At 41.4% G+C, this 21416-nt stretch overlaps 1 protein-coding gene across 1 annotated transcript; it reads right to left on the minus strand.

Moving 5' to 3' along the window:
• Positions 1 to 240: 240 nt before the first annotated feature.
• LOC109877257 (myosin heavy chain, fast skeletal muscle-like) lies at positions 241 to 20608 on the minus strand. The gene is made up of 41 exons (XM_031819627.1): positions 20553 to 20608; positions 20087 to 20131; positions 19727 to 19954; positions 19263 to 19409; positions 18900 to 19056; positions 17937 to 17964; positions 17575 to 17683; positions 17316 to 17408; positions 17083 to 17143; positions 16826 to 16924; positions 16386 to 16489; positions 14982 to 15120; positions 13446 to 13564; positions 12601 to 12750; positions 12336 to 12506; positions 11813 to 12116; positions 11390 to 11454; positions 11209 to 11296; positions 10975 to 11092; positions 9927 to 10050; positions 9326 to 9462; positions 8764 to 9019; positions 8321 to 8563; positions 7812 to 7988; positions 7571 to 7716; positions 7301 to 7391; positions 6606 to 6995; positions 6358 to 6484; positions 6051 to 6169; positions 5698 to 5894; positions 5371 to 5554; positions 5095 to 5260; positions 4657 to 4781; positions 4196 to 4504; positions 3777 to 3980; positions 3500 to 3625; positions 3201 to 3371; positions 2142 to 2246; positions 1950 to 2045; positions 1448 to 1579; positions 241 to 373 (listed from the first exon to the last, which is right to left on the minus strand). The coding sequence occupies exons 3-41, from the start codon at positions 19940 to 19942 to the stop codon at positions 353 to 355; spliced, it is 5814 nt and encodes a 1937-aa protein (XP_031675487.1). The 5' UTR covers positions 19943 to 19954; positions 20087 to 20131; positions 20553 to 20608; the 3' UTR covers positions 241 to 352.
• Between the last annotated feature and the right edge of the window lie 808 nt (positions 20609 to 21416).

The raw sequence follows: 21416 nt of genomic DNA on the forward strand, positions 1-21416 counted from the left end.
TGCAGAGGCTGGCTGAACTACATTGAAATCTATAAGTGTGACGAAGCTCAGTCTGAGAATTTGAAAGTGGTGACATTTCTCCAGGCTCATCCCTCATCTGTTTACCCAAAAAACTGACTGCTTTTTCGGGGTGACCACTATTGTTGTTCAAATCCCAGATTGCTCCATTATTTAAAGTACAATATTATTATGGTTTAAAAAGCTGTTTGCTGAGTAATAAGTCCACAGTCACAAAGGAAGTGTATGTAGATCCACATGTTTTTAATCAATGCTCAACATTTCACCATGAAAATCATATTTTATGCATCACAGGAAAATGGTAAGACTTTGATCTTCAATACTTTGGTCTTGTTTATTCAGCAACTTCTTTTCCCTGTAAGAAGAAATAAATAATATAATTGATCAGTAATAATAATGAACATGATAAATATATGGATAGAATATAATGGATCAGTAATAATAATGAACATGATAAATATATGGATAGAATATAATGGATCAGTAATAATAATGAACATGATAAATATATGGATAGAATATAATGGATCAGTAATAATAATGAACATGATAAATATATGGATAGAATATAATGGATCAGTAATAATAATGAACATGATAAATATATGGATAGAATATAATGGATCAGTAATAATAATGAACATGATAAATATATGGATAGAATATAATGGATCAGTAATAATAATGAACATGATAAATATATGGATAGAATATAATGGATCAGTAATAATAATGAACATGATAAATATATGGATAGAATATAATGGATCAGTAATAATAATGAACATGATAAATATATGGATAGAATATAATGGATCAGTAATAATAATGAACATGATAAATATATGGATAGAATATAATGGATCAGTAATAATAATGAACATGATAAATATATGGATAGAATATAATGGATCAGTAATAATAATGAACATGATAAATATATGGATAGAATATAATGGATCAGTAATAATAATGAACGTGATAAATATATGGATAGAATATAATGGATCAGTAATAATAATGAACGTGATAAATATATGGATAGAATATAATGGATCAGTAATAATAATGAACATGATAAATATATGGATAGAATATAATGGATCAGTAACAATAATGAACATGATAAATATATGGATAGAATATAATGGATCAGTAATAATAATGAACATGATAAATATATGGATAGAATATAATGGATCAAGTCTTTAGTGCTCAGTATTCAGCTTGGATATTTGATGTTGAAGTACTAACTGAATAACTCTCATTAAGATTGTTTAGCCCTTCCTGAAATGTTCTTCTTAGGGATCTTCAATACAGTTGAGTGTAAAAGGTCTGTATTGACCTCTGAGAAGACTGAATCATAGGTGGTGTTGATGTGTTCATATCTGAACATGAGTCAGGTACAGGTTTAGTAGCAGTTCTGTACCTTTCCAGAGTCACGGGTCTTGGCTCTGAGCTTGTTGACCTGAGTCTCAGCGATGTCAGCACGCTCCTCAGCCTCCTCCAGCTCATGCTGAACCTTCCTGAACTTAGACATGTGCTGGTTTGCTGCTTCCTCCTGGGTGAGGAAAGGGAGGGAGAGCAGAACATCAGCATTTAAAGTTTGAAGCTTCAGGTAGCAAATTAATGTTCTGTTTTTAGGATAACAATGTATACAGGGAGCTAGAGGATACAGCAGAGGAAGTGAGTGGCAGAACAGGGGATCAAACCACTGCCTCCAGCACGATCACTAGACCAGCCCCTGGTGCAGCTAATTAATATTCAACCCCTCTCCTATAAGTTGGTAACGAATAGGAGGCATTTAGAAATGTGCATCATTTCATCAGCATTTACTTGCAGTGTCAATTGTCATTGTTGACTGATGTGTTGTTGCTGTAGCAACACGTCAAACTAAGTTGTATGGACATGAAGTTTTGTCAGTGACTCACCGCTTCCTCAGCATGCCTCTTGTAGGCCTTCACTTTCATCTGCAGCTTATCTACCAGGTCCTGAAGTCTGCCAACGTTCTTCTTATCCTCCTCAGTCTGTGAGAGAAGATCAAATAATCAATGCCCCAAGAGTTTTATACACAAACCTGTCATTGTAAGTGCCAAGAGTGTAAAGAATGCACTTTCTCTTACCTGGTAAGTGAGCTCCTTGACTCTGCGCTCATACTTCCGGACTCCCTTGACTGCGTCTGCACCTCTTCTCTGCTCAGCCTCCACCTCAGTCTCGAGCTCACGCACCTTTGTGGAAGAAATACATTTAGGCATTTGTTTGAGGTGGTGAAACAAATCTTTGTAAAACAGGAGGATGTCAAGGAGGCACAATTGTTGTCTTTCACTATGTATTTTTCCAAGTGGTTCCCAAAGTGGAATTTACACTTAAATTTGTTCATGAATATTGCTAGCAACAACAGATGAAACTACCGAGGATCTGTGGAACAAGATTAGAAGGTCCAATACAATACAATGTAATATTATTAACAAGATTAGAATACAATACAATGTAATATTATTAATAAAGATTAGAATACAATACAATGTAATATTATTAATCCACTATTTATGTTCTTAACCCCTAGATGTACAACATGGGCATGGGAGACTAACAGGGATATTGGTAGGTCCACTATTCCAACAATTATATATATATTTTTTAACTAAATTATTCTTGTAGTTATAATATATAGGACTCTTGTTTGATTTGACCGATTTTGTCGTGCATTTAGCAGTGCATGTTGCAGTACCAGTATGGCCAATAGAGGCCGCCACACGCCTCTTTTAATGTTATGAGTTTGCTTCTGTTATGGGGGATTGCGAAGTTTGCCAAGTGAGTCCACAGCAAGACAGAAGCACCGACATAAATATATTTTTAAGGTAAGTGAGTGGAAAAGCACAATTTTCTAGAGAGTAATGTTTTTATGTTCTTTCCCAGCAGCCAAGACCTGATTAGTCCGACCATGCACTGCTGAAGTCATAGTAAAACTGTGTGGATAATGTTTATATCTCCCTCTAAAGTAAGAGTTGGGTTCTGATATTATGAAGGGGTCCCTGATGCAAAGACATTTGGGAACTCCTGATCTAGGAGGGTTAATGAGAGAAAGTCATTACATAATTCTCCTGTGTATTTACATTATCAGATACATTTCCAGCAATCAGTCTTTCAATCCACCCTAATCCACCCTGCTGGTATCTCACCCTGGACTCCAGTTTCTGGAGCTGCTTCTTGCCTCCCTTCATGGCCAGATTCTCAGCCTCATCCAGGCGGTGCTGCAGGTCCTTGACTGTGATCTCCAGGTTCTTCTTCATCCTCTCCAGGTGAGAACTGGTGTCCTGCTCCTTCTTCAGCTCCTCAGCCATCATGGCCGCCTGGAATAGTAGTTTGTTTAATTTATGCACCAATCATAATGTCCCTCGCAGATCTTTTTTGTTCTTAACCAGCCCAGCTACCATTGGCCATTAGGGAAAAATGAAGTTGATGTAATTCAAGGACTCACGTCAGTGATTGCCTTCTTGGCCTTCTCCTCTGCATTCCTGGCCTCCTGGACGATATCGTCCACCTCTCCCTGCACCTGCACCAGGTCAGTCTCCAGCTTCTTCTTGGTGTTCAGAAGGCTGGTGTTCTGAAGGAGGAAACAAGATGATTTGTTTTACTCTCAAGAGAACTTGCAAAGCTGAAATGATTCAACTCTCAAAGCAAGCATTGTCCAATTCAAGGTGCGTTTAAACGGTATGCTTGGTTGAGTTTCATTAGAAACGGCTTTTGACCCATACCTGGGAGTGCAGCAGTCCAACACGCTCGCTGGCGTCAACCAGCTCAGTCTCAGCCACTTTGCGGCCTCTCTCTGTCTGCTCCAGAGCAACTCTCAGCTCCTCGATTTCAGCCACCATCAGACCGTTTCTGCGCTCCACCATGGCTGCCTGCTCCTTCATGTCTTCTGCGACACGGACGGCGTCATCAAGGTGCACTTGGGCATCCTGGGGTTCACAATGACATACGTTCATTAGAACTTGTGGAAGTAGAGGTGGTAGGATGGGTGATAGAAATGTTCACTGGGAAGAATTTCCCCAATATCGCAACCTGTCTACAGCACATAGTTCACTCTATTCAATTCCTCTGTTCTATTCTTTTCTACAGATTCACAAACAAATCCCTCTCCATGTTCAGATTTTGGAGCTTGATCTCCCTTTACCTTGAGCTGTCCCTGGACGTTCCTAAGCTGTTTCTGGGCCTCAGCGGCCATCCTGTTGGAGTGGCTCAGCTGGATCTCCATCTCGTTCAGGTCTCCCTCCATCTTCTTCTTCACCCTTAGGGCATCATTCCTGCTCCTAACCTCAGAGTCCAGGGTGCTCTGCATGGAGTCAACCACCCTCTGGCTGTTCCTCTTGATCTGCTCCATCTCCTCGTCCTTCTCAGCGATCTTCCTGTCCACCTCACCCTTGATCTGGTTCAACTCCAGCTGCACACGCAGAATCTTGGATTCCTCGTGCTCCAGTGTTCCCTGGACAAACAAGAGGCAGTCAGGCCAATTGTGTTCAATACATTTGGATGTAGGAATTAAATGTATATGACTACAATACAGGGATCATTATCCTGTAGCTGGTGTTGGCTAGTGTAACAGTACTTTCCCCATCAAACAGCTGTAGTTTGTACCTCAGCCTCCTCCAGAGCGGTCTGGATCTCAGACTTCTCTGTCTCCACGGTCTTCTTGGCCTTCTCCAGCTCATGGATGCTCTTGCCAGTCTCTCCAATCTGCTCAGTAAGGTCAGAGATCTCCTCTGCACACACACACAGGAGCAGTTTAGACTCATGGGATTTTTAGCGGATATCACCAATGTACTGAAGTCGATATTGAATCATAATAACCATGAATTAATTAACAACACTTCATATGGTCTTATAAATGTAATTGCGCTCAACTTCCTACTGTTGTTAAAATAAATAGCGATTACAAGTAAAACGATATATACAAATGATACTGTACATGACATTTCTGAAATGGTGTAATAGTCGTTTTGATGTTTGCAGTTCCTTCCATTTTTAAAACACTAATTAAACATAAGCCAAATAGAATTGCTGTCAAATGCTCACGTTGCAGGTTCTTGTTCTCTCTCTTCAGAGTCTCCAGATGATCCAGGGCCTCCTCGTAGGAGTTCTTCATCTTGAAGAGTTCAGTGCTCATAGAGCGAGCCTCCTTCTGAGCTCCTTCCAGCTCAGCCTGGCCCTCCTCATACTTCTGCTTCCACTCTGCCAGAACCTAGGAGAATCCATGGAATTTTCATGAGAAGTCATAGATGAAGAGTTATTGAATTAGAAATAAGAAAGAATTATACAATTGATAAAAAATATAGGTTTATTCATTTTCACCTTGTCAAAGTTCCTCTGCTTCTTGTCGAGGTTGGCAGCCAATGCGTTGGCTCTCTCAACATCAATCATGAGGTCCTCCACCTCTCCCTGCAGCCTCTGCTTGGTCTTCTCCAGGGAGGCGCACTTGGAGTTGGTCGCCTCAATGGTCTCTTCAGCATCCTGCAGACGCTGGGCCAGCTTCTTCCTGTTGGACAACAGACGGTGGTTTTATGGTGTAACTTTTTTTACTTTCACAAACAATACATATTGATGTAACATTTTCTCAGAGCCCCCTACCACCCTCACCATCCACACCATATCTGAGTGTTTCTGTTGCGTGCGACTCACTTGGCCTCCTCCAGCTCCTCTGTGCGCTGGATAGCATCAGTTTCATACTTAGTCCTCCACTGAGCCACCTCACTGTTGGCCTTGGACATGCCGCGTTGCAGCTCTGCCTTGGCCTCCTGCTCCTCCTCAAACTGCTCCCTCAGGAGGTCACAGTCATGGCGGGCAGACTGAACACCGTGGGCCAGTGCGTTTTTAGCCTGTGAGAGAGAAAGACAAAGACAGATTAGAGCGAGAGTCAAACAAATGACAGTAGAAGTCTCTGAGGGTGGAGAGACAGTAGGAGTATCTGAGGGTGGTGTAGTCACTGTCTATGTAAAGATATGGCTCTAAACTCTCCATCTTGGGTCCCTTACCTTGACCTCCTCCTCAATCGCCCTCTTCAGCTCCTCCACCTGCTGGGTGAAGGCCTGTTTTCCTCTGGTCAGCTGAGACACCAGGGCTTCCTTCTCCTCCAGCTGGCGGCCAAACTCACCTGCAGGGACAGAGGAACATCTTGTTAATAGGGTCCCTGTTTTCTAAGATTGAAAATGCATTTTGAGGTATCATAGGGCAATGTTAGGTGGTGAATAGTACAGTCTAAATTATGTGCATATAGCCCCCAACACGTTATTCTGTTCTACTGAAGGAAAGGATTGGGTTGTTGTTCATTGTTGATGGTACCATTTTCTGTCAGGAGTCTGGCCCTCTGTCCGCTGATGTCGTTGACCTGGCGAACATTCTCATCATTCTTAGTCTTGAGCTCACTCAGCTGGTCCTCAAGAGTACGGCACATCTTCTCCAGATTGCCCTGTTAGTGAAACACGTTCCATCATTACTTTATATGTGGGACTCCTGTCAACTTCAGTTCACTTGAATGGTGATGTAGTTGACCCTCCTCAACACTGCTTGATCAAAACATCACTACTCACCTTTGCCTTGGCGACGGCCTCCATGTTGCTAGAGAGGTCATCAATCTCCATCTTGTACTCGCTCTTCTCCTTCTCCAGCTTCTGCTTGACGCGCTGCAGGTTGTCGATCTGCTCCCCGAGCTCAGCCACACTGTCGGCCTGCTTCTTGCGCAGAGCGGCGGCTGTGGCCTCATGCTGCAGGGTGGACTCTTCAAGATCACGACGCAGCTTCTGGAACTCAGCCTCACGCTTCTTGTTCATCTCAATCTGAGCAGCAGTGGCGCCTCCGGCCTCCTCCAGCCTCTCGCTGATCTCCTCAAGTTCCCTGGAGAGATCGGCCCTCTGCTTCTCAACCTTAGCCCTGGCAGCACGCTCAGCCTCAATTTCCTCCTCCAGCTCCTCAATACGGGCCTAGAACAGGGGGCAGGAGCAGGGGGATGAACACTACAATACAGTTGAAACAATTGAATCTCACAAAATAATAATAGTATGTATATTTTGTATAAATGTGTTTAATAAAAACCCAGTTACACTAATACATTCAGTAGACAGTGTCCCATGCAGGAGCCAAAACCACAATGTTCAGAACCACCATCTTCCAACCTACTCAGCTGTCAGAAGCCACCTGGAAAAATGTGTGCTTCCAGAATAATGTTTTTCAGGAAATGATTCAAGTCTGTGCTTTTCTGTACTGTAGCTTATATCCTGTACTATACCTGGAGTTCCTTGATCTTCTTCTGCAGCTGAGCTCCCAGAGACTGCTCATCCTCAACCTTGCTGAGGAGCTGGGTGGTCTCAAACTCCTTCCTAAGAGACACAAACACGTTGATTGCAGAGTTGGTTTTGGTTCAATAGTGTAAAGGCAGAGGATCATACCATTCACTTTGCTATTAAGAATCACTTGTAAATGCTAATTCATAATTACAAGAATTGGCCAAAAACAACCATTATAGCAGGTAATACTGTTCTCATTTGTTTGTGTTTACTTCTTGATTTTCTCATCAGCTTGCTGCTTGTCATTCTCCAGGTCCATTATGGACTCCTGGGCCAGTTTCAGATCTCCCTCCAGCTTTCTCTTGGATCTCTCAAGGTCCATACGGAGCTTCTTCTCTTGCTCCAGAGAACCCTCAAGCTAGAAGATAAAACACATATATTGTTAAAATCGAAATAACTTTAGATAATATCATCTTACATACTATCATGGCCAAAATGTCAAACTCCACTCACGTCGTCCACTTGCTGTTCCAGCTTGGTCTTGGCCTTGGTCAGAGTGTTGACTTTGTCCTCCTCTGCCTGCAGGTCATCCAGTGTCTGCTGGTGGGCCTCTTGGAGGGCTTTCTTCTCCTTGGTCAGCTTGGCAACACTCTCATCCATAGACGCCATCTCCTCTGTCAGGTTTTTAACCTGTAAATGGCGACAACATAATTATACTTCACCATAAAGGAGAGATTTAGTTTGTTATATATGGCATTTGTGGCATTTAGATTAGAACTGCATCAACAATGACTGTACTATAGATTCAACACTAGATGGCAGTGTTCACCATGCCAGTGTACTGAATGGATGTCATAAATGAGGGGGATCAGAACATACAATGAATGTTGGAAGTATCCCACAACTGAAATTCTACTATTGTGTCTTAATATTTCCTGCACCCACAATACAACATGAATTCCATTTCTGTTAAACTATGTTTTGAGTTGATTATTGTTTGGTTAGACTGTAAGACCCAAGACCTTGTTTTCAGTGGCGTGCTTCTCCTTCTCCACTTTGGCCAGGGTGAGCTCCAGGTCATCAATGTCCTTCTTCAGCTCAGAGCACTCATCCTCCAGCTTCCTCTTCTTGGCAGTCAACTCAGCATTGATCTCCTCCTCATCCTCCAGCCTCTCGGTCGTCTCTTTGAGTTTGGCCTCCTGCTGGATCTTGCTCTTGATGAGCCCCTCACACCTTTCCTCAGCATCGTTCAGACTCTCTCCTTCCTGGTTTCAGAACAGGAGAAAATATCAGCGACCAAACTTCCTGTATCAAAATATACACTTTAGTCAAAAAGGTCAGAGCAAATTAATAGACATTCATGAAATATATACAATAAAAATATGTGAGTTTGCAACATACTTTACAGTGTGTGTGTATTCATGTGTATTTAAATGTGCCCATACGAGGGTAGTTGTTCACTCACAGATGCGACTTGGAGTGACAGGTCGTTCTTCTCCTGCGTCAGGGCCACCAACTTCTCCTCCATTTGCTTCTTCGTGGACAGAGCCTTGGCCAGATCTGTCTTCATCTTCTCATAGTTCTCCTTCATGTTGGCCAGCTCCTTCTCAGTCTCAGCGCTCTGCAGCAGGGGCTTGATCTTGAAGTACAACTTCATCCATGGCCAGGTTTTGACATTCATGAATGAGCGGATGTTGTACTGGATGGCGAAGACAGACTCTCTGTTCAACAGAAAGGATACAGTAGCATGGTGAGTGACATGCTTAAAGCTACACTCTGTGACTCGAAGAACAACAAAATGGACCCCACACCACTGTTTGTTTACAGCTGAGGAATTGGGCTTGGAAAATGTAACCCCTATTAAATTCATAGACATCGTGTAGATGCAAGGACTGACAGGTCAGTCATGTTAAGCTCAATAAGCATTTTATATACTTCAAGAATGAATGGGTAAATACCACACATTTAAATGACAGTTGAACAGGTGGTTGACAGAAAGCTTTGCCAAGATGTCTACTATTCCTCACCTCCTCTCCATCATCTTGCTGAATTCTCTCCTCATGAGGAATCCACGGCTGAGAGCCTGGACCATGCCGACCAGAGCGGCCAGTTTCTCATCTCTCATCTCCTCCAGGACACCCAGCAGACCGGCTTTGAAGAACACCTGAGACACAGGTTAACATGGTCAATGGAACCACAGATGGTGACAGATAGAATGGAAAGAGGGGAACAACACCACTAGATTGATTTAAACATAAGCTTTGCAACTGTTATAAACAAACCATGGGATAAGTTGTTTCTAAATTGTTAGTTGTAGATTAATAATCTACACAGATACAGATAACTGCAGCCATACCACTATAACACAATGCACATGATGATGACTTTAGTTTCTCTTCTATACTTGTGATGAATAAACAGAACAATGTTTTTCCACCTTTTCCATTAGTTAACTGAAGAAGAAAGAACAAAGGATGGATAGATCAACTGGAGAGATGTTATACTGTACGGGTTTAACATTTTAAACATAGTTGACAACATAGTGGTCAAAACACAACTTCAATGATAATTTAAACCCGGACCATATAAAATCTCTCCAGTCAGCTTTTACTGGGGGTTTTGACTGACCTTGGTGTGTCCAAACTTGTAATCCTCGTGATTCACATCAATGGACCCAAGCAGCTTCTCAGAAGCCTTCTTGTTGTCCATGAACTGGCCCTCAGGGATGACACTGGCATTCAGTACTTTGTACCTGAATGAGAAGACAGTTTTAAAATATGCCAAGTTGTAATTGGTTGGTTGGTTATACAGTGAGGTTCATAATGATCGGCACCCTTGATAAAGATGAGCAAAATAGACTGTCTAACATGAATAACACAAATACTGAGCTATATTGTATGGTCTAAAAGCTTTTTGGATTAAAACAAATATGTATATGAAGGAAATAAACCCAAACCTGTAAAATATGGTGGTGGATCTCTGATGTTGTGGGGCTACTTAACGTCAACTGACCTGGGGGCCTCGTTAAGGTCAATGGCATCATGAACTTTAACCCAGTACCATGACATTTTAGCCAAAAACCTGGTTGCCTCAGCCAGGAGGCTGAAACGTGGCCCGGGTGGGTATTACAGCAAGACAATAACCCCAAGCACACATCAAAATCCACAAGGAATGGTTCATCAACCACATAATCAACATTTTACTATGGCTATCTCACTCTCCAGACTTGAACCCCATTGAAAACCTGTGGTTTGTATTGAAGAGGGCCGTCCATAAGTGCAGACGATGGATATCAAGGATCTGGTCCAACATCCCTCCCATTGTGATCTACAATCTCATACAACATTCTAGAAAAATACTCAGTGTCCTCGTATTGAAAACAGGGGTTCCAATCATGATGAACCCTATCTTGAAATTAAATATGAATTGTTGAACAAAATCTCTTTCTCTGAGAAAGAAATATTAATATTGTCACAAATGTTTGACCGTACAATATAGCTCAGTATCAGTGTTATTTGATTCAGTCTTTTCTGCTCATCTTTATCAAGAGTGCCAATTATTTCTCTCTCTCTCTCTGTGTGTGTGTGTGTGTGTGTGTGTGTGTGTGTGTGTGTGTGTGTGTGTGTGTGTGTGTGCGTGTGTGCGTGCGTGCGTGCGTGTGCTTGTGCGTATGTACCTCTGCTTGAAGTCAGCATAGATGATTCTGCTGGGGAATCCCTTTCTGCAGATCCTGATCCCCTCCAGTACACCATTACACCTGAGCTGGTGGATAACCAGGAAGTTCTCCATCAGACCTGGTAAAACAAAACAAGTGTCTTTTAATACTAATAAACAGATTAAAGATTGGGATTGTTAAGGTTACTGATACTGTACTGATAAGATGACATATTTAACTCAATATTTCTTGTACCTGGAGTCTTTGACTCGTTGGGGATCAGGCAGCGCACAAAGTGAGGATGAGTGCTCCTCAAGTTGGTCATCAGCTTATGTAAGTTCTCCTGTAAGAAGGTTACAAACCATTTTCTCAGACATCATTTATGATAATCAATGCACCTTTTAAAGGACTGAATATACACATTTCAAAAGCTCACCCTGAACTGGGAGGACACAGTCTGCATGGAACCACCCTTCTTCTTGCCTCCTTTCTTGGCTTTATCTGTTAAAATGGGGAAAAGTTAAAGATAACTAGAAAAGTACATTTCCTAGAGGGGGTGGAATGAATATAATAATTAGAAGATTATGTAAGAAATCTAGAGTGGTCTTGTCTTCAGCAAGCACACTAATTATAAACCAGATCATATCTGATTAACTTCACACTTATCTAGAAGCAAATGCTGCCAGTGAGATTATGTTAAATAAGACCTACTACATGATTAAATTAACCAAGTCTATGAGTAAATCAACCTAGTAATAAACGTTGAGAAATGGTGATACATTCTAAGACTTTAAAGAACATTTGGGTCTGAGTTGTAACTAACGCTTAATTAAATATTGTGACGTGATGCCAGTCTTACCCTCAGGAGGGGGAGGTGGATACAGGGCAGCCAGAATTTTGACTCCTGACTTCCCGTACAACTGACAAACTGAGTCGTTCAGGGGGTCCTTGTTCTTCTCCAGCCATCCAGTGATGTTGTAGTCCACAGTACCGGCGTAGTGCACCAGGGAGAAGTGGGCCTCTGCCTTGCCTTTGGCAGGCTTGGGCTTCTCAAACGCCTTTGTTTTGCCAAGATGCTGGGCGTACAGCTTGTCCTTGAAGGTAGTGTCTGAAGACTTGGGGAACATGCACTCCTCTTCAAGGATGGAGAAGATGCCCAATGGCTTCATGAAAATAGATGTATATCAAATTAGTGATATTTCCATTTAGGATCACATTCATTCCTTTAGTAAACATTCTATTTGCAGATTACAGATCACATAATAGGAAACATATTGAGTTCTCAACAGTCAGATACGTTGTACCACTGTGATCATGTCTCACACAGGGCTCACTATGATCTTTGCTTTTGCGGTCCATTACAATCCTCACAGACAGCTTACCTTCTCAATAAGCTCAATGCAGGCAGCCAAGTCCATGCCGAAGTCAATGAAGGCCCAGACAATTCCCTCCTTCTTGTACTCCTCTTGCTCCAGGACGAACATGGTGTGGTTGAAAAACTGTTGCAGTTTCTCATTGGTGAAGTTGATGCACAGCTGCTCCATGCTGTTATACTGTTGATGGAATTTTAAAAGGGATCATTTCATCATACAAGTTTGTAATCCATCTCAATCACATCTAATTGTCTTGTTCTGGTCTCATACTCACATCAAAGATCTCAAACCCGGCAATGTCAAGCACACCGATATAGAACTGCCTTGGATTCTTGGTGTCCAACATCTCATTGATACGGATGACCATCCACAAGAACATCCTCTCATAGATGGACTTGGCCAGAGCACTGACTGAGTTATTAACCTGCAATGATAATACCTCAAATTAATACATTAGCTATTGACCATGTCTGTCAGGATTTGGCCAGGATTGTTCAGGTTTTGGTCACTAGATGCCCCCATTGTGCTCTTTTGACCCTTTTTGTTTTTCCCTTGTTCTAGTTATTAGTTGCACCTGTGCCTCATTTCCCTTGAATGTATTTAAACCCTTCATGTTCCTCAGTACTTTGCTCTGTGCTTGTTTCACACCCAGCCATGCTGTGAACTTTTGTTTCGCTAGTTGGATTTTCTTGAGGTACTCTGGTTTTGTTCTTGTTTATTCTTTATTATTCTTTTGAGGTTTTTCCCCCTGCTGTTCTTACCACTTTGTGGATTTTCCTTGTGTCTTGGAGGATATACATTTTTTTTCTCTTGGAATTACTTTTGACGTTGCGGATTTATATTTTTGCCTGAACATCTTTTCCTTCTTTCTTTATTAAATCACCGTCTGTAGTCCTGCTGTGTCTGCCTCATCTTCTGGGTTCTGACCACTATTAGTGGCTTAGTTTACTAAGTGACTGTTTCTCACACCGGAGACCTGAGTTCGTAACCAGGTCCTGACAATGTCTGGTGATAAGACCTTGGGATAAACAGCATCGCAATTTTTAAAAAGCAATGCACTCATCCCCAAAATAATTACGGTGCTCAGAAAATGTTAGATGCTGTGTTTGGCAGTCTTACCTGAGCCACAGTCTGTCCCTTGGTCACATACTCGTTGCCGACCTTCACTCTGGGGTAGCACAGAGCCTTCAACATCTCAGCTGAGTTCAGGCCCAGCAGGTAGGCGATTTTATCAGCCACTGGAGAGAGAACCAACAACAACAGACTCAGTGACACTAGATCACTTGTTTCTGATGTCACACTGACAAAATAGTTTGGATAACTTTTTTTGTGAGTTAGGTTTTGATTTTCTCCCATATTCATAATTTCAAATCATTTCTGGAGTTTGGAATTTGGTTTCCAAAAACTCTCCTGCGTGACTCTTGTAATGTAAATTCTCCACTAAAGACGAACACTCCATGTAAACGAATACTTCTTTATTAAGAGTAACATTGTTAGACTAAAATGAAAACAATGAGGAGAAAGTTATCATGTTTGTTTTGTTTCTCAACCTTACAATAGGGGTAAAAGCAGAACATTGTTTGAGAGTGATCCATGTGTATTAGCAGTAGTGATTGAGAGGGTCTTTCCTACTCGGAAAGATATCCTAGTTGAAGGAAACTGATAACTCGTGTTCTTCTGAAAGGGGAAGGAACACTCACTTAATGGTGTTGAATGACCTTTGCTCTGACTTTCTGGTGAGGCCTGATCACTCAAAGGCTAGAGACACTGGGTGAGATTTCAGTATAATGTGTAAATGCTGGTAAATGCTAGTAAGTAGTGTATTGCTGTTGTTGTTTGACTTCAATACACATTTCACCAGATTTGGTCTGCTGTTCTCTGACTCCCTGACCTTGTAACTCTGCCATGAGGTTGCCGATATGATAGGGGGAGCATAAGCCAATTTGCGAACAGTTGTAATTCTCTTTGACATTTGAAATGGTTTGAACAGTTGTGATTCTCAGGTGAGAGTTTCGTCTGCTTGGGGATATTGAAATCGGGACATAATCAAGGGCCATCCACATTGACAGGCATGAGTTCCATGTGTACCATCGTGAGGATAAACTGCAACGCTATCTTAAGAAGAAAACAAAGAGACGCCAGAAGAATGAGTGCTGGAAGGGAGGAGGGGTGGTCAACCGTTACCTGTAACTGATTTAGGATTGTCCAAAATGGTTTATTTGGGGTTATTAGGTTGATTGTGGGGGTCTGCACACTTTGAAATGTTATTTAGTAATTTAGACTAGAAATTGAGATACTGATGTGTCACTAACATGCCACTGGCGACAGTATAAGACAAGGACAAATTTAATGGTAGAAATATGATATGAATATACTAAAGTGCCCTAGTAGCAGTGATTCATGTGTTATGGGTCAGAATGATCTTTGTGCAACTGTATTTGTGGCCAATGGCAAAGTACAAAGGGGGCCTGTCTCTGAGACAGAATATTTCCACAAGAGTGAGATAGGAGTCATATCGTAGAGCTAACTATATAGATTGTGAACTATTGCCGTGATCTTATAGCTTCACTGTTTTGTATCATTATATAAATAGCTTATTCTCAAATAGCTGTTTGTGTATGAGTCTGAGTCTGAGTGTCTGTGAGTGGGACTCACCCTCTGTGCCGTCTGGCTCGGCCTGCTCCTCACGCTGCTTCTGCTTGAATTTCAAGTTTCCATGGTGCACTACAGCTCCTGTCAGCTTGTAGATGCCAAGCTTCTCATCATTAGTGAAGCCCAGGATTGTAATGGCTTCCTGGCATTAAAGAGGAAGTACAACAGTGATGAACTGAACGGTAGTTCGGTCAGTTACGCTACAGTTCTGTGCTGCTCACTCCAGAACGAATGGGATGGATAGATTTGATTTGACTCTTGACCAACACATTAGTAGATGGAAGCACAAAATGAGTTTTACACAGTTCCACAGGACACTTAGTGGTGCTCTCTTGTGGATGTCTTACATGTATGTGCCTCAAGGCGAAGTGTGAAGGAATGAGGAGTTCCTTTACGTTCATGCTTAATGTGACTAGGGGGCAGTATTTTCATTTCTGGAGAAAGAAAACGTTCCCGTAATAAACGGGATATTTTGTCAGGACAAGATGCTATCAACCAGATAACTCTTTCTCCATATTCCCGAAGGTGTCTAAAGTGACTTAGTTTTACGCATTTATGTTGAAGAATACCTGTAAGCGGCTACATTGCGTAAGTGGTCACCTGATGCTCCCAGAGAGATTCTCGCGTAAAATACAGAGGTAGCCATTACTCCAATCGGTCCTACTGAAAAACTAATTGGTCCTACTGAAAAACTAATTGTCCCGATGGATATATTATCAAATAGATATTTGAAAAACACCTTGAGGATTGATTATAAACAGCGTTTGCCATGTTTCTGTTGATATTATGGAGCTAATTTTGAATATTTTTCGCCATTTTCGTGACTGCAATTTCCGGGCGATTTCTCAGCCAAAGGTGAAGAACAAATGGAGTTATTTCACCTACAAAAATAATATTTTTGAAAAAAGGAACATTTGCTATCTAACTGGGAGTCTCCTGAGTGAAAACATCCGAAACTCATCAAAGGTAAACTATTTAATTTGATTGCTTTTCTGATTTCCGTGACCAAGTTACCTGCTGCTAGCTGGACAAAATGCTATGCTAGGCTATCGATAAACTTACACAAATGCTTGTCTTGCTTTGGCTGTAAAGCATATTTTGAAAATCTGAGATGACAGGGTGATTAACAAAAGGCTAAGCTGTGTCTCAATATATTTAATTTGTGATTTTCATGAATAGGAATATTTTCTAGGGATATTTATGTCCGTTGCGTTATGCTAATTAGTGTCAGGCGATGATTACGCTCCCGCATTCGGGATGGGGAGTCACTAGACTAACACAAGGCATTTAGAATCAAACAAAAAATACATGAAAATTAGCAAGTTGGAATTTCACAGTACATTCAGTGTATATGGTGGTCCTATCCATTCTATATCTAGAGTTTGGTTAACCCTTTGTTTGACTCACATCTGTGGCATCCAGCTCGTCATTGTCATTGATGCTGGCCACAGCGATCTGTCCCTGGCTACACATGGGGAAGTCGTAGGGGTTGGTGGTGAGGAGCGCCAATTCTGTGGACAACAGAGAACAGCTTGTCAGTTAAATCTCTTAGAATTCTGCTGTCCCACCTTTACAGTATCTCTCCCTCCATTACTCAATAGATGGACTCAATGATACATGTAGTATATAATGAATAGCATCAAAAGAGGAGACTGAGACTTGTGGACTAGTGCATCACAGTGTATTACTTGATAGATATTTCCCAAAGACCTGTCACATGTCTAGATGCCTTGTTACCTTGGATGTACTCATTGTAATAGTATTATTAGTGTGGACTATGAATATTTTTAACAAGTTCCACAGATGGGGGTGGGAATAATTTCCCCTAAAACTCTACTTTGTCGTACCAACTAGCTCAGGTTTGTGGCCTGTCATCATCTGGAAGAAGATGTGGTAGCCTCTCTCATCGGGCAGCTGGAAGGACACTCTGGACTTCTCCAGCAGGTCTGAGGGAGAGGAAGAGAGAGTGCAAGTGAGAGAGAGAGAGAGAGAGAGAATGGGAGAGAAAAAAACATAAGATGAAATCAAATCTGATGATATGATCTCCTAAAAATAATCTGTGTGAATTTAGGAAAACATTGAGAAACAATCAAAACCAACTCACAGGTTTCAATGTCAGCTTTAGCCAGTTTACCAGCTTGGAAGTGAATCCTGATGAATTTACCCTGTAGTAGAGCATGGGGGGTTGAAATAGGTCAACAAATAAATCAACATTTTACTTTGATAGACCCTTTAAATTGACAGTTTGTTGGACATCTATTGATTTAACAATAGGGAACTACTGAAATACATGTTTCCAATATGAGGTAACTTCCACAGTATGTCCTTCATACTTACAAAGCGAGACGAGTTGTCATTCCTCACTGTCTTGGCATTACCGTAAGACTCCAGCAGAGGGTTGGCTGCAATGATCTGATCCTCAAGAGACCCCTGATTGAGACAAACACAAGTTTCTCAGAAACGGGAAAAGTGGTCAAGTTTGTTTTTCTCTATGACTTGAACAAATGTCTTGAAACATGATTCACAGCTGGAAAAAAAGTTTGCTCAGAAAACCAAACTGAAATGTGATTAAAAGGCAAACATAAGAACAACTTACCTGCATTTTGCTGGGGTCTGCTTCCTTCTTGCCACCAGACACTGCAATGGTGGCAAAGTACTGGATGACACGCTTGGTGTTGACAGTCTTTCCTGCACCGGATTCTCCACTGGTTTATATGACAGAGAAAGAGGAGATTTTAGTTACATGTTTGAGTGTCAGATTGGCTTTCACTAAGAAATAGCATTGAAAAATACCTGTTTTCTAACATAAGTAAATCATTAACAAATGTTCCCTTTCATCGACTCGTTATTACACGTAACCTGATGCTCTAATCCATCCATAATGTCATGTATTTCATCACACCAAGTGACACCACAATAGAAATGCTTCCTCAAGTGACATTTTAGTAAACAACTTACGTAATCAGGACGGACTGGTTCTCCTTATCTGGAACCAAAAAACATATTGCTTATCATACTCAAGCAACATTATGGGTACATTATTGCATGCGCATGAATTTAATTTTGGAACATTTTCTAGCAAATTGTTCTAATCTAGATGAGAAAACTCTGAAGCATATTTGAATTGGATTTGATTTGATTTTACACCCAACTATCCATCCGTCCATCCATCCATCCATTAGTACTTATGGACTTTGAGATCTATATACACTTATGGACATCCATAGAGCTCAATTTTTATGGATTGTCTATCCATGTGAGAGACGACGACTCGGTCTCGACCTTTAAGTCCGGTGAAATTCTCCTGTCTTAGCTGGGTTCCTGTATGAACTTAAGCATTCTCTCTCTCTCTCTCTCTCTCTCGGAGGAGGAGGAGGAGGAGGACCTGAGCCCTAGGACCGTGCCTCGGGACTATCTGGCTTGATGACTCCTTGCTGTCCCCAGTCCACCTGGTCGTGCTGCTGCTCCAGTTTCAACTGTTCTGCCTGCGGCTATGGAACCCTGATCTGTTCATCTGACGCGCTACATGCTGTTTTTTGACTCTCCCTCTCTCTCTACCGCACCTGCTGTCTCGACCTCTGAATGCTTGGCTATGAAAAGCCAACTGACATTTACTCCTGAGGTGCTGACCTATTGCACACTCTACAGCCACTGTGATAATTATTTGACCCTGCATGTCATCTATGAACATTTGAACATCTTGTATGGCCTTAATGGCCATATACTCTTATAATCTCCAGCCAGAAAAGGACTGGCCACCCCTCAGAGCATGGTTCCTCTCTTTTTTCTTAGGTTGTCTTGGGTTTCAGGCTGTGTTTCTGTATAAGCACTTTCTGACATCTGCTTATGTAAAAAGGGCTTTATAAATAAATGTGTTTGATTGATCCAACCATCCATCCATCCATCCATGAGATTTCGTACCAATCATCATGAACTGAAAGGCGTTGTCAGAGACGGAGAAGATATGGGGTGGAGCCTCTACTCTCTTCTTCCCTCTGTAGGCGTTGACAACCTCTTCATCGTACACAGGGAGCCACTTGTAGGGGTTCACCGTGGCACAGAAGAGCCCAGAGTAGGTCTGGATGAAAGCATAATTAATTTAGGAGATTAACAAAGTCAGATTGACATTTACCTGGATTTATGTGAGAATGTGGGTGTACTTTGGTAAACTGATGTGGGTCTACTGTATTGATATGTTTTGGTTTCTACCGTTCACTTATGTAGTACTGTATGTGTGTATTTATTATGTTCATGTATGTGTGTTTGTATGTGCAGGTTTCTTACATAGATCATCCATGCTGCATAACGCTCTTTGAGGTTATACAACACAGAGGCTTCATTCAGGTAGGTCATCATGGCCATGTCCTCAATCTTATCGTACTTAGGGGGGTTCATCTCATAGATGTCTGCATCTTTGAACTCTTTTCCTTCCTGAAACAGTCAGAAATCTAGATTACACACAGATCAAAGTGGACATGACTGAATGCTTTTTGCTCATTAAATACAAGTTTAATCATTTAAAAAATGCATATCCACATTAATCCAACTACTTTGTTATCACCCACTGACACATAACTGGAGATTCTTGACTAGTCATCATGAGAAATTACATTACATTACAAAATTGATGTCTTTGAAGTTTATATTCTGCTTACAAAAACATTGGAAGTTTGTTTTTGCATTTAGTTGACTTTTCAAGAATTAGAGTGCACAAACTTGAACTTGAATACTTTTCAGATCAGACTTACCTCCTTACTGCCGTCAGGTTTCGTGACTGTTACAGTACACTTCCCGTCGGCCCTGGCAGTGACCAGACCCTTAAGGTACAGCTCCACCTTGTCTGTCACATAGCAGGCGTTCTTTGAATCAAAGGGTGTGGCTTGTGCCTCCATCCGCTCCTTCTCAGACTTACGGAGGTATATGGCAGCCTTGCCGTAGGCTTGCATCTCTGCGTCCGTACTCATGGTGACGGATAACTAGGAAAGAGATGAAACAAGAAACATGATTGACTCTGTGGTGCTTCCTCCCCAGTCAACAGAGTTAGGTGAGCGGTATCTCTAACCAAATATTCTCATCACTTTTATGTGGAGACTCAAACCATGTCTCACCTTCTTTTCCCCTCCTACAGATGAATGTGTACTTCTTGGAGGACCCTGTGACACATGAGAGTGTTGTGAAAACACACAAGTCTAAAGCTTCATCATTGAACCCCTAAAGGTATAGAAAACATTTAACTCAATCATTACATGTCAAATTCAACTACAGGTGCAACTGGTAACTTTAATTTACTACACATCCAGACATTCTGTCAGGAATTCAAATAAATTCCCCTGAAAACCCCGTTACATTCTAGAACACCCTTTCAAGTGCAGGAGCACCACTTTTGACTGTAGATGAAAGTCACAGATTTGAAGTAAAACACATAATAAAAGCAACATTATTTTTAATGCCACTTGATTTAATATTGTAAAATCTTACAGAAGTCAATTAAAACAGTGCAGTTAGCTACTGCCTCCGTTGCTGAGTACAAAGATGAGACAAATGTACAACTCTAAGGAGATGTAGAGGTCTTACCACAGAGGAAGAAGGTATCTGACTTATGGATGCTGGGGCCTCAGCCTCCTTATATCTGGTTGGAAGTGCCAACCAAGCAAAAGTTAATTATGGACCACTCTGGGAAAGGACATGAATTGGATGAGAGAGCTGTTTATTTCTGTGTATCACTAGCACCTCCCACTTCCAGGAGCACCACTCTCCCATTACATTACTTTTAAATGACATGTTTTTCTAAGAATTTAATTTCACTATATTAACATAAATGAGAGATTTCATACCTAATAGTTATGACAATATCAAAAGTTTGATTAATCTAATTGATTCCAATGTTACTGACCCTCACATACTGTAGTGGAGTCCATGTTGCCCCAATATCCTGAAATAGTTTTCATTAAATCTAATCTGACCTTATTTAGTTCCAGTTTAGTGGCATTAATCCTCATCAACAACTGTATATATACAGTACCAGTTAAAAGTTTTGACACACCAACTCATTCAAGCGTTTTTCTTTATTTTTTATATTTTCTACATTGTAGAGTAATTGGTCTCTCTCTCTCTACCACACCTGCTGTCTCTAACGCTGAATGATCCGCTATGAAAAGCCAACTGACATTTACTCCTGAGGTGCTGACCTGTTGCACCCTCTACAACCACTGTGATTATTATTATTTGACCCTGATGGTCATCTATGAACGTTTGAACATCTTGGCCATGTTCTGTTATAATCTCCACCCGGCACAGCCAGAAGAGGACTGGCCACCCCTCAGAGCCTGGTTCCTCTCTAGGTTTCTTCCTAGGTTCCTGCCTTTCTAGGGAGTTTTTCCTAGCTACCGTGCTTCCATATCTGCATTGCTGTTTGGGGGTTTAAGCTGGATTTCTGTA

This window comes from Oncorhynchus kisutch, unplaced genomic scaffold (genome assembly GCF_002021735.2).
Source record: "Oncorhynchus kisutch isolate 150728-3 unplaced genomic scaffold, Okis_V2 scaffold2347, whole genome shotgun sequence".
Classification (NCBI taxonomy): Eukaryota; Metazoa; Chordata; class Actinopteri; order Salmoniformes; family Salmonidae; genus Oncorhynchus; species Oncorhynchus kisutch.